At 40.2% G+C, this 20,426-nt stretch overlaps 1 protein-coding gene across 1 annotated transcript; it reads left to right on the plus strand.

Moving 5' to 3' along the window:
- The first annotated feature begins 5,914 nt into the window (after positions 1–5,914).
- LOC138897460 (uncharacterized) lies at positions 5,915–6,241 on the plus strand. Its single transcript, XM_070183429.1, has one exon. The coding sequence runs from the start codon at positions 5,915–5,917 to the stop codon at positions 6,239–6,241; it is 327 nt and encodes a 108-aa protein (XP_070039530.1).
- Positions 6,242–20,426: the final 14,185 nt, after the last annotated feature.

Here is a 20,426-nt window from a genome sequence, read left to right on the forward strand (position 1 = left end):
ATATTTGTATGTTGTATGTATATGTGTTAGTTTAGTTTTTGTTTTAGTAGTTAGATATAAAAACATTTTTTTAAAAAACATAAAAATTTGAAAATTTTCAAAATTTTGATTTTTCCTAATGAGGGATATCATTCGATAGGTTTCTTGAGGGATTAAAGTTGAAAAAAAAGACAAAAAGATTTTCTTTTGTTAGGTAGTGTAATAATTTCCCCTTGGTTTTTCTTTGTGTCGCGCTTTTTTTTCAAGGATTTTGTTTGAACCGGGTATAGTTAGTTTTTAATTTTTTTTAGGAGTAGTAAACCTTGTGCTATGATTCGAATTGAAGACAATGTCTCTTTACTTTAGTATACCTTGAGAATAGTGATTGCTCTAGTTGTGACGCTTAGGCTCGGTTTTTGACTCTTGTATAAATACCTTAAAGTGTATGATCTTAACTTTGCTTAACTGCTTTGACTAGAGTGTCTTAATGATCCAATCTTTAGTGAGTTATGTGCCATGTGTGTGTAAGGTTTAGTGTTATTCTGTGTATTGCATTTGATGTCTAGAACTTGCTCTGTGTGTTTGCAAAGCGAAATAGTAGTTTTATTCAGTCTTGGAAGTGATATAGGCATTTCTTTGTTGAGCTAGTTATAAGTTTTTGCCCACCTAGTTGTTATGTATCTTCGTTAACCCCTTTGAGCCAGTGATCCTATTTTTTTGGCAACCACGTTACAAGCCTTACCAGTTGTTTGAATTGACCATCTATTTGAACCATTTAACCTCTCGTGAGCACTTAAATTTGTTGTGAACTTTGTAAAAGTATAAGTGTGGGGTGGTTGGTTTGGTTTTTGAGTGGAACTAATGAAATAAGGAGAAAGGTGCAATGTATTGAAAATGTAAGAGCCACTTGAATTGAAAAGGAAAGAAAAAAGAAAAAAATATTGTATTGTATAATTATTCTTTGATAGTGGTAATTCTTGATATAATTGTGCTTAAAGAAGTAGGGAGTTAATGCATATTAATGTGAAGGTGGAGTATGGTTTGACATAAGTGTGGGGTTTTGAATGTTAAATTATATGTATTAAAGTGCTTAGGGAGGTGTAGTCACTCTTATATCTAAATGTATCCTACCCGTCCCGCAGCCTACATTACAACCAGTGAAAGTCCTACTTGATCCTTGACTGAATGAGCTCAATTAGTAGAGTAGTACACTATGGGCAAGCCTATGGTTCATCTTTTGTGGCATATGCATGTTATTTCTGAGAGAGAGTGAATTCTTTCTATCTTGAGTTCCTAATTGTTCTTAATATCTATTGTGTGTGAAACTACTCTCCATTGTTGTGTGAAGGCATTTAATTCACAAAGAAAAGGTAATGCTTGACCTCTATGTTAGAGTAAGTGAGCGGGTTATACATAATGCGTGGTGCTTTTGAGTCGAATCGTGAGTTAAAGATGTTACACTATTGTGCTTAGTCTATTTTAAATATTATTGGTGTGATGAGTTATGAGAGTTGCTTAAAAAGGTCGTGTCTATATAAAGTGTAGTTTGCTTGCTCGAGGAAGAGTAATGGTTTAAGTGTGGGGTGTTGATGGCAGACTATAATCTCAAGTTTTAGTCACTTAGCGCACTCTAATTTATTGCACTTTAATTGAGTTTGAGCTTTAATCGCTAGTGTTTTGCACTAATTATGTATTTTATGCCTTGTAGGAGGATTTCGAGCTATGTAGATGTTACAGAATGAATTCGAGTGATTTTGATCTTTGAAGTCTGAGTAAAAGCCCAAGGGACAAAGCCGGCATCGCGTTCGGGGGTCGAAAACCACATCTGGATATCAAAAAGTCAAGAAAAATTCGGACACTGAGAAAACAACACACCCGCGGCGCGTGGGACGGCGCGTGGCACACCGCGTCTGTACATTTTCCGGTTGCCTGACAGATTTTAACTCTTTGAACTTTCCCACTAATCCCCCGCGTGGTGCGTCGCCCCATGCATCGTGCCTATGCAATTTTTACAGAGTAGTTATCCTATTTCGCGTAGGAAAAGGTGTTTTCGTTTGGGCCCGACCGTACTTGGTATAAATATATGGAAAAATGTTATGTTTAGGACTTTTGACACACCTAAGACCTAAGGAGGCTAAGGAGGAGGTGGAGAAGAAAAACTACAAGGAGTTCATAATTCAATCCTCACTCAAGACAAGAGTTTGGATCGTTTCATGTTCTCCTTTACTTTAAACATTTTTGTGATGAATTGCTCTATATCTATGGAGTAGCTCCCTTTAGGGTTTGATGGATTTGGTGTATTGATATTTGTTTGCGGATTATAACTCTAGTTTTTATGTATTGAATCGTTTGGGATGTTTTAATAGTTGCATCTATATTCAAACGTTCATGTAATCGAGAGAGGCATAACTTGTGATATCTTTGCCTTATCTTATTGGTTGAATTTATTAATTCTTCTTAGTAATCGAAAGAGACTAGTTGAATTGTTAATTAAACCTAGTTACGAGGATAATCGAAAGAGGTTCTCCTACAGACCAATTCACTACGAAGTCGTGCATATCTTCACCGACCTTAAATTGGTTCATATTGTGAGGTTGAGACTTAATCGATAGAGGGGTTTCGACTAAATATTTGAATTAATAATTGAGTGAATTCGAGAGAGTCACTTGAACATTAGAAGTCAAATAACTAAAGTTAAATCCTAGACATTTATTTTGCACCTATCCAATCAATCCCTATTTTTTCCCATTGATATCTTCCTTGCTTACTTTTGTTCGATTGCCATTCGTCAATTAGCTTTAGATTCTTAGTTAATTTTAGTTTTTAATCACATAATTCTAAACTATTGATTATCTTGGATAGAAATATAGCTACAAACTACGATAATACTGTTTAACTCCAATCCCTATGGATACGATATTATATTATACTATATTCGACTAGCGAGCATATTTAAATGTTTGTTTTGTGCTTGTCATTATATCGGCTATTTATGAGGGTTATTACTGTTAAACTTGATTTATCTTATTTTTAATATAAAAATGCCTCATTTTATTAGGATTGTCGGCTTTTCTAGTTCTGTGATAGGCGCCATCACGACATGTGGAGTTTTGGGTCGTGACAAGTTGGTATTAGAGCCTGGGTAACATAGGTCTCATGAATCATGATCAGGTTTAGTAGATTCTTGCGGATCGGTACAGAAACATCTGTACTTATCTTTGAGAGGCTGCCGAACCCTTAGGAAAACTTCACTTTCTTGTATTCTTGTCGTGCGAATATGGTGATTCCGGGAACTAAACTTCTATTATTCTATTCTCTCATAGATGGTGAGGACACGTGCTACCGGATCGGGCGGACGGCCACAAGTACCAACAGCTAGGGCCACGAGAGGTCGGGGACGCGGTACAGGCCGTGGTGTATCTCGTACAGCAGCTAGAGCAGCACCAATAGACCCACTAGTTGCTCCAACTCAGGAGCAGATTCCAGATGTGGTTGAGCTGGTGGGACCGCTTATTCATATGTATATTCCAGAGGCTTCTATATTATTAGACCCTAGTTCCATTTATTCGTATGTATCATCATATTTTTCTCGTTATTTGGATATGCCCCGTGAGTCCTTAGTCTCACCTGTTCTTGTATTTACGTCTGTGGGCGATACTAATGTTGTGGACCGTGTGTATCGGTCGTGTATGGTGACTATTGGGAGATTGAAGACTAGAGTTGACCTCTTATTGCTTAGTATGGTTGATTTCGACGTGATTTTGGGTATGGATTGGTTGTCTCCATGTCATGCTATTATGGATTTTCACACAAAGACCGTGACATTGGCGATGCTAGGGTTGTTGAGGATCGAGTGGAGAGGTTGTCTAGATTATGTTCCCAGCAGGGTGATTTCTTATATGAAGGCCCAACAAATGGTTGGGAAGGGATGTTTATTGTATTTGGGCTTTGTGAGGGACGTTGGTGCTGATACTCCTACTATTGATTCTGTTCCAGTAGTGCGGGACTTTTCGGGTGTGTTTCTTGCAGACCTCTCGGCCATGCCACCTGATAGGGATAACGATTTTGGTATTGACTTGGTGCTTGTACTCAGCCCATTTCTATTCCTCCTTATCGTATGGCACCGGCATAGTTGAAGGAATTGAAAGAGCAGTTTTAGAAGCTTCTTGATAAAGGGGTTTATTAGGCCTAGTGTGTCGCCTTGGGGTGCACCATTTCTGTTTGTGAAGAAGAAGGATGGTATTATTTGTTGACAAGCTTCAGGGAGCGAGGGTGTTGTCTAAGATCGATTTGAGGTCTGGGTATCACCAGTTGAAGATTCGGGACTCAGATATTCTGAAGATGGCATTCAGGACCCTCTACTGTCACTATGAGTTCCTTGTGATATCTTTTGGACTGACCAATGCCCCAGTGATTCATGCATCCGATGAACATTGTATTTTAGCCATATCTTGATTCATTTGTTATAGCATTCATTGATGATATCCTGGTGTAATCATGTAGCCAGGAGGAGCATCCCCAACATTTGAGGATTGTACTACAGAGGGTGAGGGAGGAGAAGCTTTACGCCATGTTCTCCAGGTGTGAGTTTTGGCTCAGTTCGGTGGCGTTCTTGGGGCACGTGGTGTCCAGTGAGGGGATTATGGTGGATCCAAAGAAGATAGAGGCGGTTCAGAGTTGGCCCAGACCATCTTCAGCTATTGAGATTCGGAGGTTTCTCGGCTTAGCCGGATATTATCGTCACTTTGTGGAGTGTTTCTCGTCCATTACAGTGCCTTTGACCAAATTGACCCAGAAGGGTGCTCTATTCAGGTGGTCAGATGAGTGTGAAGAGAGCTTTTAGAAGCTCAAACCTGCTTAGACCACAACTCCAATTCTAGTTTAGCCTTCAGCGTCAGGCTGTTATACAGTGTATTGTGATGCTTCTCGGATTGGTATTGGGTGTGTCTTCATGCAGGAGGGTAGAGTGATTGCTTATGCTTCATGCTAGTTGAAGCCTCATGAGAAGAACTACCCTGTTCATGATTTGGAGTTGGCAGCCATCATTCAGGCATTGAAGATTTGGAGGCATTATCTCTACGGTGTGTCTTGTGAGTTATTTACAGATCATCGGAGTCTCCAACACTTTTTCAAACAAAAGGATCTGAATTTGAGGCAGCAGAGATAGTTGGAGCTGCTAAAAAACTATGATGTTACCATTCTGTATCATCCCAGGAAGGCCAATGTGGTGGCCGATACCTTGAGCAGATGTTCAGGCCTTGGCTAATCAGTTCATGGGATTAGATGTTATGGAGCACAGTCGGGTTCTAGCTTGTGTGGTTTCTCGGTCTTCCTTATATGAGAGTGTCAGTCTGATGATCCCCATTTACTTGTCCTTGAGGACACGGTTCAGCACGGTGATACCAAGGATGTTGCTATTGGATATGATGGGGTGTTGCAGATGCAGGGTCGGATTTACGTGCCCAAAGTAGATGGGCTACGTGAGTTGATTCTTGAGGATGCCCACAGTTTGCGGTATTCCATTCATCGAGGTGCCGCAAAGATGTATCAGGACTTGAGGCAGCTCTATTGGTGGAGGAGGATGAAGAAAGACGTAGTGGTATTTGTAGCTAGGTGCCTAAATTGTCAGCAGGTGAAGTACGAGTATTAGAGACCGGGCGGATTGTTTCAGCGGCTTGAGATTCCGGAGTGTAAATGGGAGCATATCACCATGGACTTCGTAGTTGGGCTCTAAGTCCGCGCATTTCATTCTAGTTGGATTGCTTATTCTTCAGGGCGGTTGGCTAAGATCTACATCCGCGAGATTATTCGCCTTCACGGTGTATCAGCGTCCATAATTTCAGATCGGGGCACGCAGTTTACATCACAGTTTTGGAGAGGAGTGCAGTGAGAGTTGGGCACATGGGTTGAGTTGAGTACAACATTCCACCCTCAGATGGACGGAGAGTTTGAGGGCACTATTCAGATATTGGAGGATATGCTACGCGCTTGTGTCATAGACTTTGGCGGTTCTTGGGATCAGTTTTTGCCGCTTGCCGAGTTTGCCTACAACAACAACTACCAATCGAGTAGTCAGATAGCTCTGTATGAGAGGCGGTGTCGATCTCCGGTGGTTTGGTTTGAGCCGAGTGAGGCTACGCTATTGGGTACTGACTTGGTTCAGGATACTTTGGACAAGGTTAAGTTGATACAGGATTGGCTTCGCACGATGCAGTCTAGACAGAAGCATTACGCCAATCGAAAGGTTCGTAATGTTGCTTAGATGGTGGGGGAAAAGGTACTACTCAGAGTTTCACCCATGAAAGGTGTTATGAGGTTTGCGAACAAGGGCAAGTTGAGCCCTCGTTACATCGGCCCGTTTGAGGTGCTTGAGAGCATTGGAGAGGTGGCTTATAGGCTTGCATTGCCGCCTAGTCTATCGAGTGTTCATCCAGTGTTTCATGTTGCCATGCTCAGGAAGTATGTCAAAGATTTGTCTCATGTTTTGTACTACAGCACAGTTCAGTTGGAAGGTGATTTGAATTATGATGTGGAGCCGGTGGCTTCAAAGTTTGACTTAAGATTTGTCTCATGTTACGTAGCTTCAGTGAAGGTGCAGTGGAGAGGTCAGCCAGTCAAGGAGGCTACTTGGAAAATCGAGCGGGAGATGTTGAGCAGATATCCACACCTATTTGAGACTCCAGGTAAGATTCTAGACCCGTTTGAGGACGAACATTTATTTAAGAGGGGGAGGATATAACGACCAGGCCGGTCATTTTGAGTGTTATAGCCTCGTTCCCCCATTTATTGCTTATTCTATGCTCAATTATTATTATGTGACTTGCCAGGGTGGTTGGTCTGGTTCCGGGGATGTTTCGGAATGAGTAGGGACACTTAGTCCCATGGTTAGAAACCTAAGTAGAAAGAGTTGACCGGATGTTGATCTATGTGTAACTGGCTTCGGTATAGAGTTTTGACGGTTCCGATAGCTCCGTAGGGTGCTTTTAGAATCAGGAGTGTGTCCGGATAGTGATTCGGAGGTCCGTATATGATTTTTGCTTGAAATGGCGAAAGTTTGAAAAATAGAAGTTTTGAGAGTTGAGAAGTTTGACCGAGAGTTGACTTTGTGGTTACCGGGCTCGGATTTTGGTTCAGAAAGTTGGAATAGGTCCCTTGCATCGTTTATGACTTGTGTGCAAAATTTGAAGTCAATCAGAGTTGATTTGGTAGGTTTCGGCATCGAATATAGAAGTTAGAAGTTCATAAGTTCATTAGGCTTGAATTTGGGCGCGGTTCGTGTTTTTGATGTGATTTAAGGCCTCAACTAAGTTTGTATCATGTTTTAGGATTTGTTGATATATTTGGTTGAGGTCATGGGGGCCTTGGAAGACTGCTGATTTTGCTGGTGCTGGTGTCCTTGTACGTGATTACGAGAGGAGGACCGTGATCGTGAAGTGTTGTTAGGGTAGGTGGGATTTTTCTTCTATGCGTTCGCGAGGTAGTGTCTACGATCGCGTACATTGGAGAGGCAACGAATTGCAAACACGTGGGTAAGGTCGCGTTCGCGAAGAGGAAATGAGGCAGAAGTTGGGGTCACGCACTTTGTTCTTCGCGATCGCGTGAAAAGGGTCACGATCGCGTAGGTCTGGGATTATGCGAGTCGCGTTCGCATAGAGTAATTTTTGGCACTTGAGTATTTGTGCTTAGCAAACACGAAGTGTATCCCGCGATCACGAAGAAGGGCGTCCGGGCAGACTCTAAAATATATAAACGAGGGTTTGAGTTATATTTCACAATTTGATTTTGGGAGCTCGGATTGAGGCGATTATTTGAGGTATTTTCCAGGGATTGATTGGGATAAGTGATTCTAACTCGGATTTGGTTAAATTACATGAGTACATCACTGTTTTCATCATTTAAATAGTGTTTTGGGTTGAAAAATTGGGGAAAATTGTACAAAATTCCTAGGTTCTAATTTCAGGATTTGAAGGTCGGGTTGTGATCGGAATTGAGTAATTTTGGTATGGTTGGACTCGTGGTTGAATGGGTGTTCCAATTTTATAACTTTTATTGGATTCCGAGATGTGGGCCCGGGGTTGACTTTTTGACTTTTGATTAAGACCTTAGTTTTTTCATATGGAATTGATTCCTATAGCTTGTGTTGATCGTATCGAGTTGTTTGTTGCTAGATTCGAGGCGTTCGGAGCCCGATTCACAAAGCGATGGCTTGTTGGACTAGAGATTTGTACGGTTTGAGATAAGTAACACTTCTAAACTTGGTTCTGAGGGTACGAATCCCTGAATTACGTGTTATGTGATTGGTGTTGAGGTGACGCACATGCTGAATGACATGCGTGTGGGCGTGCACCGTAAAAATTGTGAACCGGTTGATTCCGTGGTACTGTGCAGTCATCAGACCTTGTAGCCATTAATGTGATCTCTATGAGTTGGATTAATTGAGCTAACGATTCACGTTAGAAATCATGTTAGGCTATATGTTTATCTTGTTGAGACCCTCTGTGATCATTTCTGCTGTTGAATTATTTGCTTAGATGGCAATTTTGTACTCAGTCACATCCATTATTTGCATATCATACCTCAGTCTCTGTCACTATTATTGGTGTGTTATATATTATTGTTTCAGCTATTTGGCATGAGATTTGTGAGCCGAGAGACTGGAGATATTGATGACTGAGTTGGGGTCCGAAAGCCGTGTGTGAGTGAGATATGTGGATCGAGCTGCACGCGGCAGCAAGCCTTATGGCTATATATGGATCGGGTTGCATGCCGCAATAGAACTTATGGCTATATGTGGATCAGGTTGCATGACGCAACATGCCTTATTGCTATATGTGGATCGGGTTACATGTCGCAACATGCCTTATGGCTCTATGTGGATCGGGCTGCACGCCGCAGCAGGTCTTATAGACTTTATTATTATTCATGGGATCGGGCTGCATACCGCAGCACGCACCGTACAATGCTGAGTGACTAAGTATGACGAGCTCTAGGAAAATTTGATGCTAGAAACGATGAGGAAGTATTCCTGGGTTATTCTCCACATAGTAAGGTATATAATATTTTTAATAAACGAACTATGTGTGTTGAAGAAAATATACATATGGTATTTGATGAATTTGATCCTTCTATTGAGAAAAATGTGCATGATGATTTTCAGGAGATTTGTCTAGCAACAAAAGAGAATTCTTATCTTAACGGCCAAGGAGACATTCTTGCTAGTGAAAAACATGAGGAATGGGAGGACAACACTGCTAAAGAGAAAGACTCACGTTCAGGCGGAACCACAATTCCATTTGATAAGGAAGAAGATAATGGGTTAGAAGAACCTGGTCCTCCCGTTGGTTCTCAAAATTAGCAGATTTCTCCTCTTAGACCTCTGAACAAGGTCAATAACCTCAGAGAAAGGCATGGAGACATTAGAGTTCTTATCCTCTTGAGAACATAATGTTGAATCCCAACTCAAGAATCAAGATCAAATCATCTCTAAGAAATCTATGTACATTCAACGCTTTTATATCCACTATTGAGCCAAAGAATGCTAATGAATCCTTGCATGATGCAGCTTGGATAATTGCTATGCAGGAAGAATTACATAAATTTAAACGAAGAAATGTATGGTACCTAATTCCCAAACTTGAGGATAGGACAGTCATTAGAACTAAGTGGGTTTTCGAAAATAAACTGGATGAACAAGGAACTGTGACGAGGAACAAGCTAGACTCGTAGTTCATGGGTACAATCAGGAAGAAGGGATAGATTATGATGAGACCTTTGCTCCAACGGCAAGGACGAAGGCTATTCACATATTGTTTGCCTTTGCAGCATATATGGAATTCAAACTGTACCAGATAGATGTGAGAGACATTTTTGAATGGATACCTCAAGGAGGAAGTGTATATGACTCAACCCCTAGATTTCAATTGTTAGGTTTAGAAGATCATGTGTATAATATGGACAGGGATCTGTATGGGCTAAAACAGGCTCTTAGAGAATGGTATGGGAGACTGCTTATGTTTCTCCTTGAAAATGGCTTCACTAGAGGTAAAATTAATAATATAAATTTTCTTAAGAAGAAAGGTAAGAGTCTTCTGATTGTACAAGTATATATTGATGATAATATTTTTGGTGCCACTGATGCATCTCTGTGCAAGGAATTCTCAGGACCGATGGGTAAAGAATTTGAGATAAGCATAACGGGTGAGTTAAATTTCTTCCTATGGCTACAAATTAAACAAACCTCCCTGGGAACTCTTATTCATTAACAAAAATACATACAAGAGTTACTTAAGTGATTTGAAATGGAGAATTCAAAATCAATTGATACACATGTTGCTACTGCTACTAAATTAGACATGGATAAACATGGGAAGCCTGAGGATAAAAAGAGTTATAGAGGTATCATAGGTTATCTCTTGCACTTAACTGCTAGCAGGGTAGATATTTTTTATAATGTTAGAGTGTGTGTTGGGTTCCACTCCAATCCTAATGAATCTAACATTAAAGCAATCAAACGAATTCTCAAGTACCTAAAGGGGAGTCAAGACTTAGGGCTGGGGTATCCCAGAAGTTGGAGTTTTGAGCTTGTTGGATTTACTGATGCAAATTATGTAGGTTATTTTGTTGACAGAAAAAGTATATCTAGAGTGGCTCGTTTCCATGGTCCTTTCTTAGTTTCTTGGGCCATTAATAAACAGAATTCAGTTGTTCTTTTCGTTGTTGAAGCTGAATATGTGGCTTCTGTATCTTGTTGTACTCAATTTTTGTGGATTGAGCAACAACTGAAGACTATGGAATCTTTTGTGGATGTACAAGAAATCTACTATGACAATACAAGTGTCATAAACATCGCCAAGAATCCTATTCAACACAAAAGAACAAAGCACATTGATATCATTTCTGGAGGTATAATTTTGAAAAAAGGCCTAATCGCCATGTAGTTCTATAGCACCGAAGATAAGATTGCTGACATTTTTATTTGATGCTGGGAAATGTAGAGAGGAGTTATTAGGTGATATGGATACGGGACCTGCTAAGGAAGATAGGGTACCAGCCAATAACCTAAAGTTAGAGGCTAATCCCCTAACTGACAATGATGCGGTGGTGAGGGAACACTTGGTTGTAAAGGTGTTGAGATAGAGAAGTAGTGGAGTTCTTTATCCACTACTGTATAATTGATGGTGTAGTGACAAGCATGGTAGGAGAAACTGATATTATCTTTGATGATGTTAAGCTTAGTAGGATACTTGGGGTGCCTGCTACTAGTTATTGTGAGTATGTTAAGAGTGTCTATCAAAGTAGAGAAGAGGGTATCACTCCATTGTCCATCGCAATAAAATTTTCCAAAAGATGACAAAAAACATAGGAAAGTGTGAAAGAGGGAAATAGCTCCCTTTCACAAACTGCCTTTTGAGTTTGTTCATAAGCTGGTGCTGAGAATGTCAGAGAGGAGACATGAGGCTAATGCTCGGGACATGACCTATATGGATCTGTTAGAGAGGTAGGAATAAATAAATCTGCCTGGTGTAATGATCAATCATATAACTAGAGTAGCAGATATCTCTAAGAGTGAGCAATCTATTCCATATGGGTTCTTTCTGTCTGATGTCACTACTCATTTGGGAGCTCATGTGAAGAAGTGAAAATCTGCAAATATGCTGGATAAAATATGAGAAGATGAGGCTGATGAGGAATTTGTTCATGAAGGTGGTTCTTCTACTACTACTAAAATTATAAAGCATCAACAACAAGTGTTGGCATTACAACAACAGATGGAGATACAGGCTATATATATTTCCAGAATGAAGACTTTGAACTAAAAGCTAGAGGAGGACTTGTCAAGAGAAAGGGAGCAGAATTTCAAAAAACTAGCTGCCCTAGTGGCTCATCTCCAGTCATCTAATCTCCGCTCTGTCCAGCTAGCACAACCTTCCTAGCCTGATCAGAGATCTAAACTTCCTTAAACCCTGTTCCTTAGGAAGTTTCTATTCTGTTAAACCTTGGTTTTGTAGCAATGTCATTAATATTTATGACTTGGTTTGTGGATTGCTGATGCTGCCTAAACTATTTTAAATGACTTTGCTTGAAAATTCCCGTTTTGTATTGTTATTTCTGCTTCTTGATTGCTAGCATCCTTAGACTCAATGTGTTGAATGTCTTTCTCTTTCTTGTATGCTGTGTCGCCCCAGTGGCCATAAGAAAATATTCTCTAAAACTTCTTGTTAACTTTGTTTTATCTTTTCAATGATTCCAAAAGGGTATGTGATTCCCAAAAGGGAATAAGAATTAATTGATGAAGGAATTTCGTGTTCAATTGTTTGTCATCATCAAAAAGAGAAAATTTATTTGAAATTTAGTTTTAATGATCAACAAGCATGTCACTTGCTAAGTCTGAGACCCTGGGTCTGCTGGTGGTTACTATATAGCTCAGAGTCCAAGAGAGAATGGGATTTAGTTTCGTGCATGACAATCGCCTATTTATACTAAGTTGACCTGGCAGTCATGTGATTACATCAGAAAATCTTAGAAGATTCTTATTGGTTGAGTTTATGACAAGATTTAAAGAAGTACTTGTGGAAGTACATTCAAATTCATTAGAAGTTTGAAGAAAATCTTTCTACTTCCTTTATTTGTTAGGGTTACGAGTGTTGGTGCAACTCGGTGTTCTCCCTTCTATTTCAAGCCATCTACTATATATTCATATATGTAGTACGAGTATATTTTTGCACAGGGCGTACACCCACACACAAATCTGAGAAATCCATTTTGTGAGAGCAACTTTGCAAGAAGCAAAAGCAGGACAAATTGAAGAGCCTAAGTCCAAAGGTTGATTCAAGTTTAGTTTGTTTTGTCTTGACCTTGTATTAGGGGTTTTTGAGTTTTACTATTGCTTTGCTTTTATTGAAAGCTATCAGTAAGAACTCTTTATTGATAATCTTTTATTCTAGACTATAAAACTAGTTTGGAGTCGCTAGCTACAATCAATTAGGTTGTAGGTTGTTGAGTGACTAGATTTAGTCTCTTAGGTTATTAAAGAGTTTTTGTAACCCAAAACTGCTCGTTGTTTATAGTGAAGTTTGTGAGAAAAATCTCAAATTTGGGTCATGATTTTTACTCCCTTGATCAAGGAGGTTTTCCACGTAAAGCTTCTGACTTCTTTACTTTCAATATTTACTAGTTATAAGAATTGCAAGAACCTGTTTAAGAATCTGGTTCAGGGGAAAACGTAAAATTATGGAAATATTTTTAATTAGTCAATACACTACTCACCCCCTTATAGGGTATAAATGGTTCATAATTCTAACATTATGTTAGGAAAAAAAAAAAGGAAAGCTTGCTCTCAGCAATTCATGACATTATTTATTTCTAACGAAGTATTTTGATTCATCAACATCGTACATTATTTTTATACATTTTTTACCTAACTACAAACTTTTTACTTGTGGACTATATTTGTTGGAATCCTTTCAAAAAGTAATTACGAGTCAATATCAAAGCTTATACAACTGTCAGAGTTCTTTAAAGCGAGAAAATTATGAGTACAATTTTCTGGAGAGAGAAAATCTAACTAATCTCTATAATAATTTATAACTCCCCAACCATGGCCTCATCCCCACCCCTGCAAAGGACCCAATACCCTCATTACTACAAAAATCCTCTGATCCACCGGACATTACACCGATGGAGGTGGAAACAATAATTAAAAATACAGTTAAGGAAATCCCAGTAGAAAAATACTTGACAAAATAAAATATTTACTATCCAAATACCACCAGGTATGAACAGATCTCAAAGCGGCCTCAATCGAAAGAAGCACTGAGCCAATCACACTGTCACAAGAGCAGAAGCCCAGAATTTACCAACATGGAAATTCTCACATATCATTAAGGTGTTTGGAATGAAAATCCCACATCACCTCATGCGGACCAAACTCTAACAACTTTGGAACTCAACTAAACAGCTCATCCTAATTGATTTAGGATAGGACTTCTTTATAGTGAAGTTTGCGAAAAAGGAAAAAAAGATCAGTGCGTTGCATGAGGGATCATGGTTCGTCATGTGCCACTTCCTTTCTGTTTGGAACTAGGAACCTAACTTTATTCTTGCAAACACAAAGATACAAGCCATAGCTATATGGATTCGGCTGCCACAGTTAGCCACTAAGTTTTACGATAAGGAAATTTTGAAAAAAGTGGTAAATAAATTGGCAAAGTCCTAAAGATAGATACATGTACCTCCGCTACTTTAAGAGGAATATACGCACGGATATGTATTCAAATGCCAATAGAGGTACCACTACAAATATCAGTAACAATTAAGGATCACAAACAACCCATTGTGTATAGGGGTTAGGGTATTCTCTACAAAGGGTGTAGGCGAATTGGCCATATCTCCAAAAATACCCCATAGAAATAAGTTTCAGCTAACCGAAGCAATGAAAATGCGCAAAAAATAGCCAAAAACCACCTGGCGAGCAAGATTAGAAAACAATTGAATTCCCAAGAAGAAACATGCGGCAAGGGAAAATAATGGAGAACCTAAAGCAGAAGAAATCGGTACCAAAGGACGACTCAACGGTGACCAAGGTCTACAACCCAAATTTCGGTACATTCTCTATTCTCGGGAACACAGGGTGCAGGGTACGCGGTCAACGGCTGGACAGGGCTACATGAACATGGCCAATACTTTAGAAAAGGGCATGTTAGCACCAACCCTAATAGCGGGAGTGTGCAAAGCCTAATTAGGGAGTTAGACCAGTGCCACACAAACCCAATACACAATGGCCCATATGGGGAAAATCCACACACACCACCCAAGTCCAACCACACACACCTCACTCCTAACATGAGCCCTAGCCCCACCAATAAGACCTATGGAAATAAAAAAATCCCAATCACGAATTACTACACCAAGATCGGGTTATTTTATGATACACAGTGATGTATCAAAAATTGTACCTAACTCAAATAAAAAAAGTCAAAATAAGGGGGGGCCACCAGAAACAAGCACACGCCAAATACCACAAACACTGTGAAGGAACGAACACCCTGAAACCCCCCCCACCCCCTCCCTCCCCCTCCACTCTCTTAGCAGCTATGCTTTCATGCTCCTACCCACACAATCTCTTCTCATCATTTCCCGTTGGGTGACAAGACAGACACCGTCGCCTCCCAAATATCTCAAATGATAGAGGTTAGCTTAAGGAACCTCCCTATAGTTCTATATGCAAGAAAACACCTTCCAACAACTCTCCAAGCAACACCAATGGCAAATAACCACCCTCAACAATGTTTAACTACACAAGAGCAAGAGGAGGAAGCAATACCCTCTTTTTCATATTTGGAGCACTACCCCCAGACCATTTTACAACCTCATGGTTGGAGATGGCACTTCAAGGGATATCCTTTCCCCCCAGCTTCACGATCAGAACCCTACCCATCACCATATTTGTCTAGAATCCCCACTATTTGGCCAAGATAGTGATTCCATGTATGAACCATGCGATGATGAATTATGGCCACCAGCTCTGGCTGGCCACTCTGATGCAAGCCCAGGTAGTCCTAAGCCAACAAGCGATTTCAACCAATCAGCTCAGCCTACTCATAGACCAGACAAGTCACACCCTTTACTTATTCCCCCTTGTGTCGCTGGGAAAACCAATCCCCAACCTACCATTTTCACATGGACACTATCATGGCCCGTGGGATCGGCACCACTGACAACTCTAAAATGTCCACGAGCACGTAGAAGCATTCAACACGAAACTAGAATCATTGATCGCAAAATTGGGAGTTCGAAAACCAAAGAAAATACTCCTGCAACAGGAGGAGTTGATAGAGTTCAAAGGGCCAGGAGAAAAATGCTTATCGCACTTTTGTCCAAGGTTTTTTACCCTAGAACAAGGCTTAGGAGACTCAGGTGCAAATCTCTGTTCGGCCATGGACTTGAACCCCACCCCACTGATGCAACAGGACAAGAACCTCATGAAGAAGAACATGGAAAGTCCTTCCTCAAAAGGGAAGGGCAAGTGCCTGAAAAGGAAGTCACAACCACACCCCAGGATGTTAATAAACTTCATAATCTAGAATGCTTGGGGGGGGGGGGGAGAGGGAAATTTATGAGGCATAGTGCTGAGATGGTCAAACTGCACAAGCCAGCTATGCTTGTTCTCCTTGAGACTAGGATGACTGAACAGAAGCATTTGATTAAGGAACTGAGTTTCTCAGGAAAAATTCAGAATCCTGCGGTGGGCCTATCAGGTGGTATTGTCATCATGTGGAAGGATGACATCCTGAAGATTGATGAGGTCTCCACCACACTTCAAGGAATTAATGTCATGGTCAAGGTAATCCCTTTCTCTAACCATTGACTCTTTACTGCTATTTATGCTAGTAATATCTATTCCATTAGGAGAATCCTATGGGAATAACTTAGGGTAATAGCAGAGAACTATAAGGGAAGTTGGTTAGTGTGAGGGAATTTCAATGAAATCTTTAAGGCTAGAGATAAGCAAGGGGGCAATTGAATCTCATCCCCCAGAGCTAATCTTTTCTCAATGTGTATTAATCAATGCAAATTAATTGACCTAGGTTTACACCTGGACGAACATGGGTTATAGGAATAGGAGCCAGCTTATACTAGAGAGACTGGATAGATGATTTGCTAATGAAGAACGTATTCAGGAATACCTTGCTAATACTGTTACTCACCTAGCTAGGGCCCACTCAGACCATTAGCTCATGATGATTAGGTTATGGCATAACCCCACACCAACCCTAGCTAAACCCTTTAAATTTGAACATATATGGTGTACCCACCCCTCCTTCTCCTCTGTAGCACATCATGATCATGAAGGGAATAACAGCCTAGATGTGGCTACTCCACATGGAATAAGGAAGCATTTGGTAATATCTTCCACAATAACAAGAACATTCTTGCTAGGTTAGGAGTTATTCAATAGTCTAGGGACCTACCCTTTCAGCTCCTTCTTGCAGCATCTGGAAAGCAAGCTGCTGGAAAACTACTCCTCCATTTTGAGAAGTGAGGAGGAGTTATGGAAAACAAAATATAGGATCAATTAGCTTATAGAAGGGGATGCTAATACTAGATTTTTTCATACTTTTATCCTCAATAGAAGAAAGAGACACAGGATCCTGACTCTATAGGATGAGGTACGCAACTGGATTCATGACCTAAAAGGTATCCATGATGCCATTTATAATTTCTAGTCCAAGCTCTACACTACTGAGCACTCTACACCATCACAGGCTGGCACTGCACCTCTTACACAACACACACACTACCCTTGGCTAACTAGACGAATCTGAATGCTCCCCTAAGACATAGTGAGGTTAAGAATGCTATGTTCTCTTTCAAACCCCTTAAGTCTCCTGGGCATGATGGACTGCACCCCATGTTATATAAAAAGTTCTAGAATGCCGTAGGGGAAAAAGCCATCAATTATAGTAAGAGGGTCTTCCAGAAAAATGAGATGAACCCTGCCATAAACACCACCTACCTCTGCCAGATCCGAAAGTGTACAAATGCCACCATCCTCACGAATTTTATACCAATAGGACTTTGCAACACAATATACCATTTGATAACTAAAATCATTGTCAATATGATTAAGCCCATCCTACCATCCATCATTGGCCCAAGTCAAGCTAGTTTCCTTTTCAATAGAAGGGTCAGTGATAATGCCATTATAGTCTAGGAATACATTAGCCATTTTAAGACAATGAAAGGGAAAATGCAAACATGATCGTAAAAATTGACTTAGAAAATGCCTTTGATAGACTTGAATAGTCCTTCATTAGGGAAACACTAATCAGTTTTGGCTTCCCTGGCAACATGACCAAGCTCATTCTATTTTATATCACCTCCGGATCTATCTGTCCTGGTGAATAGGGGCCACACTGATTTTTTTTACCCCCAACTAGGAACATTACACAGGGTGACCCCATATCATCTACATCTTCATCATGTGCATGGAAAAGTTCTCCAAAAGCATTGAGTCCCAACTCCACTCCAACAACTGGTTCCTATCAAAATCAGCAGCTCTGGCCCCAAAATCTTCTACCTTTTCTTTGTTGATGACCTAACCCTGTTGGCAAGAGCCAACTTAAAAAACTGCACAACTATTATGGACACTCTGAATGAGTTTATTTGTAAGTCTAGGCATAAGGTTAACACCCTCAAATTCAAAGTCATTTTCTCACCAAACTGCCATGAGGACAAAGTGGAAACCTTGACCAACTGCTTGGCAATTAAGTGTAGCAAAACCTTTGGGAAGTACCTAGGCTTCTCTATTTTTCATAACAAACCTACTAATAGGAACTTTCAGTTCATCATAGATAATATGCAGACTAAACTAGCCTGCTGGAAAACTCAATTCCTTAACATGGCTGGGAGAACAACACTGACCAAGACCTCTTTGGGTAGCATTCCCAGCCATGTCATGTAGTACATCAAACTGCCAGCTCAGGTGTGCTAGCAGATTAATAGAATTCATAGGAACTTTATTTGGGGCAACACAACCATTAAGAGGAAAATGCACATTGTGGGGTGGAAGACTGTCACTATGTCTAAAGAAGAAGGAGGTCTAAATGTACATAGAACATATTATAGGAACTCATCTATCGATTTACTACTAGTCTGGAGGATGTATAATAACCCAAATGCCCAATGTGCTAGAGTCCTCTTCCATAAGCACTGCACATCTAGAAATCCAAGTAGGCACACAACTTTTAGGACCTAGCAAAGTGTTAGAAATGGGTGGATGGTGTGTAGTAAAGCAACTAGGTGGATAGTATATTCTGGAGATAGAGTTAATTTTTATAATGATAGATGGATCCCCAACATGAAGCCCCTAAGGGAACTTGTTTGTGGCCCCCTTAACAAATGAGAGGATAATATGCAGGTCTCATCTTTCCACCTTAATGGGGCATGGAACCTCCCCAACCTTCGCATTGACTGACAATGCAATGAGCTCCATTAACAACATTGTAATTCATTCCAACCCTGGCAAAATGGACAGACTAGCCGGTGATTAACAAATAATGATATCTTCTCTACCAAGTATGCTTACTCTTTCATTGAAGGCCACCAGGACCGCACTGAAAATCCCATTAGGAAGAAATTCACCTGGATCTGGACACTCAAGACTCTCAACAAACTAAAATTTTTCTGTGGGTTATGATACATGGAAGGCTTCCTACTAGCCAATATCTTCACCCAATGGGCATCACCACTACATGTTTTATCTGTAATAATGATGAGGACACATATCTCACATCTTCCTCCAGTGTGATAATGTAAACTCTTCGGGAGGCCATCTCTTTTCAAAGTATCAGTAGTGTATATATACATGATGTTGTAACAGTACCCCACCCGTGGAAATATTTTTCCACAAGGCCAGCCAACAGAAATTATATAACCTCCTAACCTGGGATCAAATTCATCATTTCTGCCTTTTGTAAATATGGCTTACTAGGAATAGCAATTGTTTTAACAAGAAAAAGGAACCTATCTCCTCTAGCGACACAGTAACTAAGGCAGTTGAGTTCCTACATATAGTTGGTAGATGCTTGTCCAAGATTTCTAAACAGATTATTAGTTTTCGATGGGAGCCACCCAACAGAAGAACACAAGCTTAACACAATGGATCCAGCCTCCTGTAGGGTAACCGAGGGGGCATTGGAGGGGTAGTGAGGAACAACAATGGGGACTTGGTAATGGGCTTTATGGGAGGACTTACACACAAAGATAACACCCATTCAGAAATAACATCTTTTATGCAGGGACTGACATCTGCAGCCTCCAAGAACTTCACTCTATTGGAAGTGAATGTAGACTCAGCTGCGGTAATCACTATGATCAATAAAGGCAACTTGATTTATGACACTATGGTTTATGAATGCAGGTCAATGCTAGCAGCGCTGGGGCATCAACCAGTAAAGCATGTCTCCAGAGAGGCAAATAGGGTTGTTGGCGCACTAGCAAAGGAAGGAGAAGAATCGGAAGGGGCAGAGAACAACTTTTTGGTAGTTCCTCCAGTGTTTGCCAATGAAAAACTATGAATAGACATACTAGGAACTATTTTTGAAAGAAAAATACTGGAATGTAATATTACTAATGTAAAAATAGACTACTCTTTATTTGTGGGTGATGACAATGCATCAGCACAACCTTTTGTAAACAGACCTAACTTGTTAATATTTGTATCTTTTTAACCAAAAAAAGCTTATTATAATTGCTCTGCTGAAGGTTTCATAGTTTCCTTAATATTGCGCCTATGTTTTCTACGTAGTTGTCTTTGTTGAAGTAAAGTCCAATTAATTTTTTTATTCGAAAGTCTTAGTCGAGCAATTGTGAGATTGATTTATGTTAAATGTTCACGATGAAGCAGAGTGGATTTCCAGTTTTTAGATCTTTTATGAGAAAGAAAA

Source organism: Nicotiana tomentosiformis, chromosome 8, assembly GCF_000390325.3.
Source record: "Nicotiana tomentosiformis chromosome 8, ASM39032v3, whole genome shotgun sequence".
NCBI classification, from domain to species: domain Eukaryota; kingdom Viridiplantae; phylum Streptophyta; class Magnoliopsida; order Solanales; family Solanaceae; genus Nicotiana; species Nicotiana tomentosiformis.